The 16,422-nt window shown below is 42.2% G+C and overlaps 2 protein-coding genes across 3 annotated transcripts in view; one reads left to right on the top strand and one right to left on the bottom strand.

Moving 5' to 3' along the window:
- Window positions 1-1,802, bottom strand: part of RHOBTB3 (Rho related BTB domain containing 3) — a 54,057-nt gene extending 52,255 nt beyond the window's left edge. The window contains exons 1-2 of the mRNA XM_084833694.1: window positions 1,767-1,802; window positions 728-895 (exon numbers count right to left, since the gene is read on the bottom strand). The gene's annotated coding sequence lies outside the window, so the exon portion shown is untranslated. The remainder of the gene's footprint in view (window positions 1-727; window positions 896-1,766) is intronic.
- Window positions 1,508-15,935, top strand: LOC146352299 (carnitine O-palmitoyltransferase 2, mitochondrial-like). Of its 2 annotated transcripts, none has more exons than XM_084833693.1 (5): window positions 1,508-2,067; window positions 2,836-2,916; window positions 5,960-6,066; window positions 10,595-11,182; window positions 15,364-15,935. In XM_084833693.1, exons 1-5 carry the CDS (start codon window positions 1,508-1,510, stop codon window positions 15,690-15,692), a joined length of 1,665 nt encoding a protein of 554 aa, XP_084689819.1. In that variant the 3' UTR covers window positions 15,693-15,935. The 2 variants fall into 2 exon arrangements, with proteins under 2 accessions (XP_084689819.1, XP_084689818.1); XM_084833692.1 differs by having other exon boundaries at window positions 10,595-11,893.
- The last annotated feature ends 487 nt before the right edge of the window (window positions 15,936-16,422 follow it).

The raw sequence follows: 16,422 nt of genomic DNA, 5'->3' as shown, positions 1-16,422 counted from the left end.
GACTTGATTTCTGATATCAATCGTTAAAGCAGATATCAAATCACCATGCCTTTCCCGGTCCCTGAAACAATTTCAAAGCACAGTGGCAGAGTGTGTGTTATTGCTTATGGGTTCCCACACAGTCACACCAAAATACATCTCTTGTGGAAGAACTGATGGCACTTGTGTGGACTATTTTCAGTTTTTCCATGGTACACTTTGAAATGTGACAAGAAAGTTTGACCAGACTATGGTAGAACACAAAAACTGAGTGTCTGAATCACAGGTAATGCTGGCTCCAGTATTACTCTCTACTTTGAAAGGCTGTTTTTTTGTACATATTACCTGACCCCAATCAGCCTTTGAGCTCCATTACTATTAAAAAAAAAAAAAAAGGTCAACTGCAGTCCTCGTGTCAGCCTTTTAAGGTGAAAGAATGTCTGTGTAACATGAGGTCAGCCTTTGGCAGAATAAAATGCCAAGTAATATAATGCAGCTGACCTAAAGAATACCTGGCCCCAATGTTGAAAGGTTGACTATCGCTGGTGTATACCTAGTGAAGGCTTGGGGGCACAGCTGTTTCTCATTACTTTTAGTGGTTAAGACGCTGAACTGCAGACTGGAAGGTCGGCAGGTCAGCAGTTCGAGACCCGAGTGCTGCGTGACGGAGTGAGCTCCCGTCTTCAGTCCCAGCTTCTGCCAACCTAGCAGTTCGAAAGCAAGAAGTTGCAAGTAGATAAATAGGTACCGCCTCGGCGGGAAAGGTAACAGCATTCCGTGCACCTCGGTGTTCAGTCATGCCGGCCACATGACCACGGAAGCGTCTTTGGACAGCGCTGGCTCTTCGGCTTAGAAACGGGGATGAGCACCGCACCCTAGAGTCGGACACGACTGGTTGGGGACACCTTTACCTTTACTTTAATGATAGTAATAAAAGATTTAGGGGTAAATAATTGTTAGACCATATTTTTGTCAGGGTGGGAGGGGGAACCAAATTACCAATGCCTTGATGAAAGATTCCAATTAAATCAGAATTTTAAAAATTCATTAGAAAAATAGATTAAATGCGTGATTTCATCACTTCCTAGGAAGCTGAAGCATAGAAACTCTGGCCTATTTTACCCCAGCCTGTTTTCTCATGATATATAAGTGCTTTAGGATAAACATGAGGTTGTGATTTGAGCACCTGTTTTGCCCCCCAAATATGGTGCTTGCTTTGGTTCACTGCACACTCAGTAAAACCCTCGAAGCAACTGGAAAAAGCACCCTAAAATACAGGGTTGACGTTCCGAAAACAAATCATGTGCAGAAACCCTGACGGTCAAAAAAGGTCCCATCTGTAAAGACGAGAAGAGGCGTTGCTTTCCAGCTGCGTTTAAATTACTGAGCATGCTTCAAGTCTGTTTTTAGCACCAATACACGTTTTTAAAAAACCAAACACCCATGGCTATTTGTTCCCGCTTTTCAGGGTGGCAACACAGCTAAATAACGGACAAACGGAAATGAACAACACGGGCTTCCTGATCTCATGAGGTGTTCCGGGCCGCGAGGGGGGGACGGTGTACGTGGAGAGTCCGAGCACAGGCCGCACCGCCGATGCTTCATAACTCCGAAAGAAATGCCCGGCCCGCCAGCACCGCCCAAGAAGCCGCGCCACAGCAGCGCGAGGCGAGCCAGGGGGCAAGCGGCAGGGTCAGCGCGGCGCTCGCCCCCGCCGACCCGCAACGGCCGCCTCTCGCGCTCTCTTGTTGCCCTGGCTACCGCCCTCGTCCGCCCCCCACGCGCACCACCGCCGCGGCCTCCGGCCGTTTTGCCGCCATTCCGAAAAGCGCGTGCCGGCTGGCCGACGGGTATCTGTTGGCGCCTGGTCGCGCCTCGCCCGGCCCCTTCCCCCCGTCGCTCCGAGACAATGCGCCGAGCGAGGGCCCCGTGGGGTGCCGCGACTCTGCGGAGCGCGGCCGCCGGGGGGCGACGGTATTGGAGGACCGTGGGGCAGCCGGAGGGCATCGTGTCGGAGCAGGACACGGACCATCATTTCGTGCACCGGAGCACCATTCCTACCATGCACTTCCAGCCCAGCTTGCCCAGGTCCCTCTTATTTCCTCCAACTGGCGGAGGGGGGAGAGGGGGGAGACAGCAGAGCCGGAGAAGAGGAAGGCAGCCCCTCGCCCCTTCCTCCCTCCGCTCGGCAAGGAGCCACCGCCCCCTGCCCAGAGAAGGTTGCTCTGCCCTCTAGCAGCTGCGCTACACGAAGTCACTCCTTTCAATAGTGACAAATCCCACAGGGGCTTAGTCCTCTCAGCCCATCACAAGTCACCTCCCTTGGGTGAACTGCGTTCTAGTCGGGAGAAAACATTTATTCTTCACTCTCTCCATCCCATTATATATCCCAGTGCTATTTGTATGTGTGTTATTGTGGTAAGCCGCCTTGGGTGGGCTTCTGCCCTGAAAGGCGGCTAAGAAATATTTTTAAATAATTTTTTTTAAATCCCATTATGTTATAAAAGTTTTATCACATCCTCCTCTAGGTGTCTTTTTTTCCTACACTAAAACACCCACATGCTTTAACATTTATAGAGAAGCCGTTCCAGCACATATTTACATTTCCTTTCTTTGAATTTATAATAATCACTCGCCTGTGGTGGGTAAGAATTCACCTCTGGGTGACCAGGTAGGGAAGGTTTCGCAAACCAAAGGAGAGTTCATCCGTTTCCTCCCAGGTGGTTAGTACGCCAGAAATTACTAATGTAAATTTATGTGGGCAGGCGGACTAGTGTATTTTTAATGTAGTTTAGTAGCTTTTGAGGACTGATATGGAAAGCTGACTTATAATTTATTAATGTTATCCATTTTTAGATTACCTATTCCAAAACTGGAGGATACCATCAACAGATATTTAGCCGCTCAGAAGCCTCTATTGAACGATGAACAGTACAGGTATAGGAAATGCCATTTGTAATTTTATAACAGTTGTCCATTGCACCAGCTGCTCAAGTCTTCTGCTGTCTTATATGACTTGACGATTTTATCGTGGTGCCCCATGCCGAGGGGAAGAGCTGTAGCTCAGCAGCAAAGCACTAACTTTGCATCCAGAAGGTCCTAGGTTCAGTCCCCAGCACCTGCAGGTTGGACTGGGAAAGGCACTTGTCTGAAACCCTGGAGAGCTGTTTCTAGTCATTGTAGACCAGCTTTCACCAACCTGGTACCCCCCAGATATTTTGAACTTTGATTCCCATCAACCTCAGCCAACATGGCCAATGGTTAAGAATGCTGGGAATAGTAGTTCAGAACATCTGGAGGGCATCAAGCTGCGAAAGGCTAGTGTAGACAATACTGAACTAGATACGTAGATCAGTGTTTTGACTCAACAGCTGCATTTGCAGATAACAAGCCAGAATTTTGTGGAATCCTGGTTAATCACTCATAAGCACGTTTGTGCATGTTGCCTGGATTGCTCCCCCTTGGCTCCTCTCACCAGTGAGAGGAACCAGAAACTAACCAGGAAGCAAAAGCTTAGCATTATGTCTGAACTGGGGTCCTGGCTTGTTGCTCAGAAACCAAGTACAAACCCTAGCTTCAGATTTTGCCTTGTTAGAGGAGCAGCAGCCCTGGTGTCCCAGTTCCTGATATGCCAGAATTCAAGGGGAACTTGGCTTGTCATTCATGTGTGAACACAGCCAATATAACGCAGCTTCCTATATGTAACTTCCAGAACATCTGCACAGTGCCACCCCTCTTTCCTCGGAGCCAACCTTTTCTAAGAAGTATTTGGGTTAAAAACATAGCCTTCATATCCAGATAACAGTAGCCCAAAGCTGCAATCCTTTACGCGCGCGCACACTTGGGAGTAAGCCTTATTTCATTCAGTGGTAAACATGCTTGGATCCCACAGAAATTATTTATAACTGCACTTCCACACACCCTTACTTTTGCCACTCTTCATTCTTCTCCCTTTGTTTATTTAAATTTTTATCCTGTCTTGGTTATCTCCTCCACTGTCAAAACATAGTAAGTTCCTTCGGCAAACCTATCTTTTTAGCTTGGTAGAGCACCATGTATAATGGTGCTACATCAATAATAATCAGAGGTTCACACATTTTGGCTTTAATAGCCAAACATTATTTTAAGTTGCCATTGACACACACACACACACGCTTGCAGTTACTTTAGCAACTGTAGAAAATGCAAGGGAGAGAAAGAATCAGTCTTCCACTTTGTGCTAGGCTTTGGAGAAGCAGAAACAATGCAAGGGAGGGGCCTGTGCTGCTCCTGCCTTCTCATGCTTAGGGAATTCAGGTGGAGGATATGTCCTGCTTCATATTGGGTTTGAGAGGTAGCAGAAACTGCTCACGTCCCTTGTGGTACTTCTGCTTCTTCAAACCCTAACACAAAGTGAGAGATCAAGCTCAAACGAGAGAAGTTATTTGCACATGTCTTGTGCTTGGCACAGTGAAAGGCTGCCCTTAGCCCCAAGTTCTCTGCAATTTGTGTATAACTCAGGTATGGGATATTTGTGCCGGGCATCCAGGGCCCAATATACACTGGTGATTTAGCACACAGAGTACATCAGGGTTGTTCATGACATATGATGTCGTTGCCATTCCGCAGCAACCCCACAGCTTTCCTCTGAAAACAGCATCTTTTTTCCTTAAATGCAGCTCCCACGCAGTTCTGCTGTAGTGTGCCCCATTCCCCCTGAATTAAATCCTGCATGCTGGGCATGCCTAGAGGTGTGTCTGTGACCTGGTCAATGAGTGGGGCTGTCCCTCCCCCCCACATTCCTTTTTTTCTGCCATTGGCAATAGTGCGCTTTTTGGATACAGGCGTAGGGTTCTTTTCCTGACAGTTAGTACTAGTTTGCAGTAGTGCTTTTTCACAATAGTGATATTTTACTCTTTCACCACTGGCACTCCTTTTCTTCTCTGTTTATTTTTAGTTTGTACTGTGTCACAGTAGCACTATTTCACAATTGCACTCTTTCACGCTAGTGCTGGTTCACTCTCACACTGCTCCACAGTGGTGTAGTTTGGATATAGGGCACGTACTGCTTTCTCCTGCAGCTCCCTTCTCTGCTATTTTTACTGTGTAATACTTCACAATAGCACTATTTCACAGTAGCACTCTCACTACTTCACAGTGATGTGCTTTTGATATAGGGCACTTCTCCGCTGTTTATTTTTACTTTGCACTCTTTAGTGTGCAGCTTCCTATCAATACAACCATTCTAGGAGCAGAGCGCACTTATGAAGACAAATGGTGGATGTGAGGGGAGAGATCTGGGGTAAACTACAGGGACATAATTCATTTCTTCCATTAAACTTCCCTGAGCAGGGGAGCATGGACAGGGGCGGGGAACAAGCCTCTCCCATTTGCTGATCTATGCGGTTGATGACGTTTAGTTCTACTGGTGGGACTCTTCCCAGCCATCCCCAAAGTGCCGTTTGACCTGTGAAAGCAGGTTTTTACGAAATGTATATTCCACTTTTCTTGCTTCATCTGCTGCTGACAGACCAAAGTCATTTCATGAAAATCTCAATTTAACCAGAAAGTGCTTGTCATACCATTTCCATGTAGATTGGACCCAGGACAGGAGTTGTTACCAGAGGGACAGAAGCAGTTACCACCAGCAACCTGGTAACTGTGTTTATGGACTCCTGATTATAATTCAAACACACAAAAATATCCTTAGAGATTCCAACCCTAGAATTATTAGAATTTCTATTTATAGTCTATGTTAGTCCATTTAAAAAGCATTTCTATATTGATCTTGTTTCTGAAAACTTTTTCATGTTTATTTGACTCATGTCAATTTCATGTGATACTTATTTATGGTGTGATATAGTGAAGTACTGCTGCACAACCTACATTAGTTTGAGAGTATAAGGGTGACATATTTTAAATATGCGGAAAGGGATTAATTTTAATTACATTTTATAATTAAAACCTAAAGTCCAGTGATAAAGTCATTCTGAACTTCTAGAAATACTGAAAAAATTGCCAGAGAATTTGAAACCGGAGAAGGCAAGTTCATACATCGTGATCTTCTTGAACATGATAGAGTAAATAAGCATACAAGTTATATATCAGGTGCGTTTTAAATTTTTCTTGTAATTTTAAAACATTTTGTTAGCATATTTTCCTACTATTGTTGGTGTTCATTACAGAGTCAGTCTAGGAACTATTGTCACCAAGCTTTCTGTTGCATTTGCTGGTTGCTGTTTTACACCAAATGACTTTTTTGTTCTTGTTGAGTTGGCCATGTAAGAGTTCTACCTCATGCTGAGACTGTAGTTCTCTGTCCCGAAGCTTTAAAAGTAGGGTGCACAATGGCACGTCTACTCATGGTCTAGGTCAGGGGTGGGCACCCTGGAGCCCTAGGACTGCATGTGGCCTTCAGCATAATTCCATGTGACCCTCTGCCTAATTTCAGCAGCTCTCTGCAAGTGATTGGTTCAGGCCTCTGGCAAGAAGGATCTTTCCCTCTTCCTAGCGAAGGAGCTGGCAGAGAGACAGAGATAGCGGAAAGAGAGAGAGAGAGAAGGGGTGGCCCCACCCAGTGTTGACTCTGCAGTCCCCAACAGATTGCTCCAGAGGGAATACAGCCCTTGACAGAAAAATGGTTTCCCACCCCTGATCTAGGCCCATTATGGTATCCTCACATATAAATCAAATAAATAAATAATCATTTTTCATTTGGAAATGGTGGGCAAAATGTTACTCACACAGAAAAACTGAGCAGCCTGCCATGATCAAACTGGCCATCTGAATCAACTCTGTGCCTCTGTTAAAACGTAGGTAGACTGTTTCTTGTAGTTCTACTTACACATTATCCTATTTGATCTTGTCCTAATTTAGAAGCAAGTAGGAATCTCCTGTATGAAATGTTATAGCAGTCTCTTGTGTTTCCAATTAGGAAAGGCAGGTGAAAGTCCAAATTTTTTGGACTGTTGTTTTATAAAGGTAAATTAAAGCATTTACTACATACCTACTTGGAAGCGAAGAAGGTCTAGGCTGGTATCTGGATGGGACATTGCCTGGAAATGTCATGTAGTTACTTTGAGTTCCTTGAAAGAAGGGTGAGATACAAATGAAATAAGTAAATAAATGGTAGGTAACAATTCTATTAAATTTTCCTTTATTTAAAGTATAAAAGATTGCAGATTAGTTATATGTTACAGGCAATCTGTTACAAAGTTTCAATGTAGGTAATATAAAGTATACTTAGGAAATCTATATCACAACCCAAAACACCAGTAAAATTACCAAGTATCTGTTCTCCCACACATTGCCTAAGCATTCCATAGAATAACTGACATCGAGTCAGCATTGTGTGGAAAAATGGTAACTTAGAGGCAAGAGGAAAACATTTAAAGTACCAACCCAACCGAGGAATTAAAGTGCCACCCTGACCCTTGGAGATCCCCCCCCCCTTCTAGCGTACTCCTCCCCAAGTCCCCAGCACCTTGTCTTCATATAAAAGTGCATGCCACCCCATTCTCTACCCCAAAGGGATATTTTGACAGCTCTCAAAATAGAAGCGGTTACAGCTGTCTGAAGAGAAGAAGGGGGAGGCACCTTGGGCACCCTTAAAAACAGCTGCAGGGGACTCAGGCAAGTGGGGATTTCTAGCAGGGCACCCTCAAGGTTCAGGGCCATGCATTGAGCCCTGGGGACACCTTGCTAGGGGGGTAAACCTTGTTTCCTCACCTGTCAACTGTGCAAGGCTGCCAAAACAGCCTTGCTACAGTGTAGCCTTGAGTGTTCCCTTGTATGTTTGACATACAAGGGTGTAGCCAAGGGAAAGCCCTATATTTTTGGATACCCGCAATTGCTCAAGTGTGCAATGGCCAATAACTAAAACAAATAAAGGGGACATTTGCACACATAAAACAGGGCTGGAAAAATGTGAACAAAATCCCAGCTCTGTTTTAGCAGAAGAACATAAAAAGAAAAAAAGAGGCCTTGCAGTTGAAGTGGATATGGGAGTCTTGGCAGGAGCCAGGAGGGCCAGCAGCAGCTCCTCTGGATTGCCGTGTGGGCACTTCGGAGCAGCTGCCACTGGCAAGGGGGAAAGCGCACTGGAAGTGGGTTGGCTGCGATCGCGAAATGTGTTTGCGGCTGTGCTTGAGAAAGGCAGCAGGGGGTTCTGCAACTCTTGCCAAACAGCTTGGTATCGGATGCCCTTTACCTACACTGGGTTGGTATGTTCAGGTTCAGATGGCACACCAACCCATCATGGGTTTATTTATATTTATATAAATAAATAAAATATTTTTATTTATTTATATAGTGCCATCAGTGCACATGGCACTGTACAGAATAAAACAAGAAAACAACAAATCCCTGCCACGAAGGTGGACATTCTAATAAAATTTCAGTATAAAACTGAAGGGAAGGGAATGCACCAAACAGGCACAGGAAACACTACAAAAATAATCAACATTATCAAGCAATGAATAAAATCTAAGCGAAATTTCCAAAAGCTTTGAAAAAAGAGAAAAGTTTTTAACTAAGATTTAAAAACAGTAAATGAACCAACCATCCACAAATATTCTGGAAGAGAATTCCAGGAATAGGGAGCATCAAGAGAGAATGGACAGAGCCAAGCAAGGGAAATAGAAACCCTTGGGCAGGTAAGAAACATAGCATTTGAGGAGCGAAGAACATGAGCGGGGCTATAATGCGAAATAAGGGCTGAACAGTAAGGAGGAGCTAGCCTATGACAGACCATAGGTTATCAGGGTGGGTTGTCTGGGAAAAAGAACCCACTCTGATAAACTGGTCCAGATTCAGGCAACACGCTAGCCTACAGTGGATTGTTTCAGAAAACAACCTATCGTGGGTTGGTGTGTTGTGCGAATGCAGTCATTGTTCATCATTCTTTATTATTCCATTATTATCATCCCATGACCAAACTAGTTAAAATGTTATCTTCCTCTGAGCATTAGGAGGACGTTTTGTTTTGCTTTTTGTCAATTTGCTTAGTTTTGTAGCAAACGTTTGTACAAACACATAGCATAGAAATATACAGTTTGCACACGTAGTAACTTTTTTCTTATTTTAAAAGGGACTGTTTAGGAGCCCATTACCACAATTATTAGTCATTTTCCCAATACACCTCTGTTTTCCCATTCTTCGGAAGATGGGGCATTGTTGTCGCAAGGCTTTTGCCAATCAAAAATCAATTTGCTTTCCTACTGCTTCCTGGGCCCCATCTACACCAGGCTTTTACTCCAGGCCGGGAGCAAGTCGAGGTCTGTCATGATAGATGACGCAGTTGCGACTTTGCAGCCATCCATGGTTTTCGCCTGGAAAAAGTGGAGTTCCAAGGAGTAGTTTTACTGCAATTTTCTGGGTTTGCTGTGGGTTCCTCCACGGTTGCAGACCTTCTATTCCTTCCCCAAACTGACTTCGCATCTTATATTGGGCGTGTTGTGGGCATGCATAGTGCCTGCGTCACTCTGTGATGCCCCTTTATTCCCCCATCCCTTTACAGCTGTGCAGTTACAGAGGCACAGAGGGGTGTTTCCATCTAACGCTACGTGCCTAGCCATCACTCCAAAATGGTGCCCGGAGCAATGTTGTTCCTTCCCCCAAGACCCTCCCCAGCCCTTGGGTACTGAGTCAAAAAGCAACCGTTGCGAAGGTATGAAGCTGCAAAACTGTGCGAAACTGTGATTAAATAGATGAAAACGTGCCTCTGTAACTGCACAGCTGTAAAGGGATGGAGGAATAAAGGGGCATTACAGAGTGACGCAGGCACTATGCACGCCTACATCATGTCCACTATAAGAGTGCGAACCATCGCGAGAGTTTCAGGCTGGGGAACTGACAAACTGATGGTGTTGAAATGAAGGAGCACAAAACACCCATTTTTTACCTAAAAACGGACGGAAAGACACAGCAGAGCCCCTCAAATACAAAACAGCCACTGAAGTGTCGCACCCCCACACTTACGGGCCTGCACAGCTGCGCATTTCAGTATAATGGCAAAAAAAAGGGCGCGGTGAGTCTCTTAGGGAAGCATGCAGTACATCGTGAGTGTATCGCAGGGCATGGCGAATCAAAGCCACATTGCTGCGCAGTTGCAATGGGGTGGGGGGGTCAAAGCGGTGCCATGGAGATGGGGCCCTGGTAGCCTAAATAGCCAGCCTTCCTCCTGGCAATTGATGACTTGTTGTAGGACAGTGTTGTCACCCTTCAGGAACTGCATTTGTCTGAGGGGCTACCAGTTGCTAACCTCAAGAGTAAATGATCGGATGGAAATGCAGTATAAATAATTATCCTTGCCTGTTGGACTTGCTGTTGCCTGTAGCGTGACACGTTCTTATTCAGAGTCACTTGAAAATGTTAGTTTTCTGATATACTTATTTCATAGTCTGGCCCTGCTATTCTGTGACCTTAAGTTTTTCTTCGGTCAACATGACTGTAGGCTTATAAAGTATTATCACTACTCTTCTGTACTTTATTATTTAATTTTTATAACATGCTCTTCATGTTTGAAACAGAAAGGTAAGTGCTGCTGAATCTAAAGAATGTGAAATTATACAAATGTATTTATATATCAAAGAGGTAAATGTCTATTTTATTAACTGAATTGTTTTTGTTTTTGTAGAACCCTGGTATGATATGTATCTTTCTGCAAGAGATCCAATTGTTTTCAACAACAATCCTTTTATTACTTTAAATCCTGATCCAAAACCAGGATACAACAGTCAAATAGTGAGAGCAACAAATCTGGTTGTATCATCATTAAAGTTTCTGAACTCCCTGAAGAATGACTATTTGCGGCCAGATATATATTATGTGAACCGCAAATGGGGTCAGAGTAAAATTTTCAAACACTTTATCCGTATTCTTCCACCTACTCTATCCTGGTATGGAGCATATTTGGTAAATGCTTATCCTTTAGACATGTCGCAATATAAGTCACTCTTCAACAGTACCAGAATCCCAAATTTAAGCAAAGATACATTGTTCACAAGTGAATTTGCAAGGCATTTGTTGGTGATGAGAAATGGTCATCTTTATGTTTTTGAAGTATTGGATCCTTTTGGTAACATTCTACACCCATCTGAAATTCAGGCTCATTTAACACAAATAATACATGATGCTGATCGGTTGCCTGGGTTTGAACTTTCGTATCTGACAACTGAAGAAAGAAATACTTGGGCAACTGTAAGACAGCAACTCGTCCAAAAAGGTAATGAAGAAAACTTGAAGAAAATTGACAGTGCAGTCTTTTGTCTTTGTTTAGATAAAACTTCCCCACAAGATGAAATTGAAGTTACTCATTGTTTTCTTCATGGATATGGTTTCAATCGCTGGTTTGACAAATCGTTCAGTCTAATAGTCACTAGTGATGGCACTGCAGGAGTAAATTTTGAACATTCTTGGGGAGATGGAGTTGCAGTTCTACGTTTTATTAATGAAGTCTATAGAGACAGTACAGAGCACCCGGCTCTTGTACCAGAAGCCAGTCCAGCTATTTTTGTTACATCATGTGACAAACTGGAATTTAATATGGGCCGCACAATAATATCAGCTATAAGTGCTGCACGTATAAAATTTGATGAAAAAAGGAAACAGTTTTGTGTTAAATCATTTAAATATGGAAAGTTTGGAAAGCAGTTTACAATGAATCAAAAATTGAGCCCTGATGCTGTGTTTCAACTTGCATGTCAGATGGCTGTCTATCGCCAGTATGGAAAATTACTTCCTTCTTACGAAGCATGCAGTACTGCAGCTTTTAAGCATGGTCGTACTGAAACGATTCGGCCAACATCTGTGTACACAAGAAAATGTACAGTTGCGTTTATTGATGAACGAGGAAAGCATAGCATTGAAGATATGAGAAACATGATCGATGACTGTTCAAAGTATCATAGACGCTTGCAGCTGGAAGCTACGTTAGGTTAGGTCTCTTCAACATTTTGCCATATATATCTATATAGATAATACTTATTCTCTGTCTTGTGATAAAAGTCTTTCTAGGACTGGCCCTTATATAGGATTTTCAGTAAATCATGATGAAATGTTTAACTTTATACAAGCTGTTAAAAGAACTGGGTTTCTGTTTGACATGTCTTACAGAAAGGGTGAGTTTCTTAGGAGTTTTCACATAGGAATATAAGTAATTTTCACTTTGGCTTTTCCTAGTTTAACCAAAGACCTTACTGCAGAATACAGAGTGCATGAGCAATTTAAAATACATTGGGCTGGTTCACATCACATGGCCAAGCCATTGTGGCCTATTTAACCCATAATGAGCTGCAGCATGCATAGTCACCATTTTGAATATGCAACCCCTGATTGGGAGTTGTGCTATGTCATGCAAACCTGGTTACTGTGGGCTATTTGAGGGTCAAACAATGCTTGCATAACCCTATGTTGTCTAACCCTCAAATAACCCACGGTGGCCATGTTCACGCAATCCAGCGCAACCTCCAATCACCCTAATTGTGGGTTGCATATTGAAAATACCAGACGCAAACACCCAGGACACATTTCAGCTCATCATGTGTTATTTTACCCATGATAACCTGCCATACTGTGCAAACTGGGTCATTGTGTCTTTAATTATATCCCACCTTTCCTCCAAGGAGCTCAAGATGGTATACAGAATTTCCCACCCCCATCTTAACCTGGCAACACTGTAAGGTAGGTTAAGCTTTCAGTGACTGGCCCAAGGTCACCTAGTGATCATAATGGCTGAGTGGTTATCTGAACCCTAGTCTTTCCAGCCCTGGTCCGACACTAACCATTATCCCATACTGGCTCTTTAATTAATGAGAAAAATGCAGTTTCTAGAGATCGTTAACGACATTAAAATCCATCACCTAACTTTTAAAATGAGAGAATAGAAGATCTCTAAATGAAGGGTGGTCAGGATACAAACCATCAAAAATGTGTGACTTTAGTGTTTTTAAAAACCAGGTATTATGTGAGAAGAAGACTGACTTTGGAAAAACTGGGCATTAGATTAGTTCTAACAGAAGGAAGTAGGTCACATTTGAGCACTATGTAAGACCTCTAAACTTGGAAAATTTGGATTTTGTTATAAGAAGGTAGAACTCAAATAGTGTTACATTTGCAGACATATCTGGCTTCTGGTTGTTATAACTCCAAAGGCAACATTTGTTTGTTTTTTCAGTCACTCTTACATCCCTGGAGGAGCTTTTTATGATAATTCCACCAAAACATTTTAACAGTGTCTGCATTCTAAAGTGCTGATGCATTTGTTGTAAAAGCAGACGTGGCCAAATAGCATTGCCCTTGTAAAGTAACATTGGGGGAGGGGGGTCTTTCTTTCCTAGGCCTGAAGGAGAATGATTCAAGAGCTATCTTCCAGTGTTTTAAACTAACTGGTATAGCACTGGTATCATCTCACTTAACAGCAGTGCATGTGTATTCTTTGGGGCTTTGTAAAACTAGGGATGACTATTGTATAAAACAGAAATAGTATAAAATATAGCATATTTTGCAAAAGCCATACACTCCCTAGTAAGCATGGAATAGGTTTAGGTATCTAAAGACATTGGGGGATACTTGTGAGTGTCACTAGCATCCATTAGTCACAGATAAACCCAAAATAACAGGAAAATATGACGAAAATCAGGAACACCACAAAGTTAATGAAGGAAAAAAACAGCTTAAAACTATTTAACGATGCAATCCTATACATGTCTACCCAGAAGTAAGTCCCACTGAGTTCAGTGGAACTTACTCCCAGGTAAGTATGGCTAGGATTACCACCCGAATCAGAGATATTCCTCACAATAACAACATTATGAGCTATCAGTTAAGGCCGTTTTCACACATTATGCAGAATAGGGTTTAGGTTTTAACATAACTCTAAATAGAATGGAAAGGTGCATTGAGTAGATATACACTGCAGTTAAAACTTGCTCTTTTTCACTTTCTAGAAAGCATTAACCATACTCAGATGTGATGCACTCTAGGTACTTTGAGAGGCAATTTGCATGTTACGCAGAAATGGTGGAAGTGTAAGCACTTCTGATAGAACATCCAAAGTGAGAGTCCAGAATCTCACATGTTGGGACTGTTTGCATGTGACGGCAACATTCAGTGGCAAATCATGGATTAATTAACCTAAGAATTGTGGGGATGCATGCAGTGCGCCTTGTGCTGCTTCCAGTTTCCAGCAACAACCTATGAATGCCGCATTCATAGGTTATTACTGTGACGTCCTAACCTGGGCACTTCGGGTTGTTCATGAGTTAAACAACCCAAAGTTAACCCATGGTATGTTCTTGGATTAACACTGAGTTATTTAACCCACAAGCAGTTTAAAGTGTCCAGGTTCAGTTGTCACAGTAACAACCTATAAATATGGCATTCGTAGCTTGTTGCTGGAAATCGGAAGCAGTACACAGCATGCATACCCACAATTTCGGTGAACAAGGTCAATGTGAAATCTGTACACTCCAGTGATCATCTGGATAAGATTTGTGAACCTTATGCGTACATTGCAACAGAATCAAGGTAATTCTGCCTCTGCTTCTGCGTAGCATGCATCAGGTCTTCAGTGTTATATTTTCAGTGTGAAGAAGCTTTGAGGTGTCACAATGCTTTGTTTTGATCCTAAATTATGCTTTTAAGGTTTTGTTTAAATTAGTTTTGAGAATTAGCCACTCAGTTTGTGGAACAACAAGGGAGTGTTATAATAAAGAAACAGAGGTAAAGAGTTGACCAAATAAGGAACTGAGAAACAAAGCCTGGAAGAAGAAGAAAAAAAAGTAAGACATTAGATAAAAGCAGAAATAGATTCTGTGACTGAGTCTGCTCATCATAAAACAATCCATGGTTTATTAAACAAGGGGTTGTTTTGAACAAAGGCGAGCAAGCAAGCGTGCTGACTTGCAACCGCTCACCTACTCCCGCTGTGCTAAAATTCCAGGGATGTCCCTGGGTCATTTAGTGTGGCATGTGAGCCCAGAACTGTGGGTTGTTAGAGGATGAACTCAGACTCATAACCCAGGGTTTAACAAACTGTGGGTTGTTTTGCGACATGCAAACCAGGTCAATATCTCTTTTGTGCATTGTAACATAAAAAAAAATCTTAAATGCTTGTTGTTGAGACATTAGAAGTTATGTAACATGGCATAGCAAATCAGAGAGGCACAATCCACCTAATGGTAAGTGCTTTGAAATCAAATTGATTTCAACAGGAGAATATTAATCACCTCCCTAATTTTGCCATTGAAATCAATGAGTCCTCAAAGTGTAAAATTAACCTTTAACCTTGGCTGGATGATGTCTGAGGTTTTCTTACTATTCTATAAAAAGCCCATCATAAACTTATTTTTATAAATAATCTACTTACTCTCTCTACTCAGTGCATTTGTCCTCTTTTTTATTCAGGCCAAGGATTTGATCGCCATTTATTTGCCTTGAAGTACCTTGTCCAGCGCAGAGGTGGACGTATTCCTGATTTTTATAATGACCCAGCCTACAAAAGCATAAACCACATTATAATTTCAACTAGTACACTAGGCAATCCAGCAATTAATCATGGTGGGTTTGGACCAGTGGTGCCAGATGGTTTTGGCGTTGGATATAATGTGTTTGATACGTGGATAGGATGTATTATAACTAGCTATTTAGAGGAAGACTTAGATGAACTTTTGAAATGCCTTGAGTATACTCTGAATGATATATTTCATGTTTTAGAAGGAAGAAGACTTTCGTAGTATTAAAAATTATTGTTATTTTGAACTGACAAATTAATAATACAAAATCAAGCACAATATTTCAATAATGTACAAGCTACCATGAAATGCAAGTTATAAAATTAACACCACAAAACTGTAGAAAGCACAAACTTCTAGACAAATAGATAAAGCAGATCTATGCCAATGGCAAGATACTAATACTGTAATTTCTTGTTCTTACTGTATATTATTGCTGTCCTTTATTTTGTATTAAAGATGAAAGATACAAAGATTTTTCCATTGATTTTATTTATTCTCTAGAGCTCTTCATGTCTAGGGAAATCATCTTGTGCTTAGGGGTATACAAACTTTGGGAAGAATTCTGAAGTCTGCAAGGCTAAATCACTACATAAATAATATGGGGGTGATCTTTTACGACATCTGTGTAACGTGAACTGGCTCTCAAAGTACTTCGTTCTCTCCTCCTCCATCTGTGCACATGCATTTTAGATGTAGAGCATGGACTGGAAATATTATTGTTTTATTAATAATAATATCAAGGAACTTTCCCTTTTTTATATGCATTTTAACCCACTTTACCAGATCATAGTGTTGGTGGTGTATAATTCAGCTTGATTAGAACAGGAAATTAATGGCAAAACAGGAACTTCTTGAGTCTTGAAGCTAAATAGTTTTGCATAGGCAAACGGGATACCGTTAAAAGGGATGGAACTCAAATGAAATCCATCTTGAGTCCCATTAAGTCTAG

Source organism: Heloderma suspectum, chromosome 2 (genome assembly GCF_057233095.1).
Source record: "Heloderma suspectum isolate Gila_16-S chromosome 2, 16-S_ref, whole genome shotgun sequence".
Classification (NCBI taxonomy): domain Eukaryota; kingdom Metazoa; phylum Chordata; class Lepidosauria; order Squamata; family Helodermatidae; genus Heloderma; species Heloderma suspectum.
Note: the sequence above shows the minus strand (reverse complement) of the source record. Positions and strands in the feature narration are given on the sequence as shown.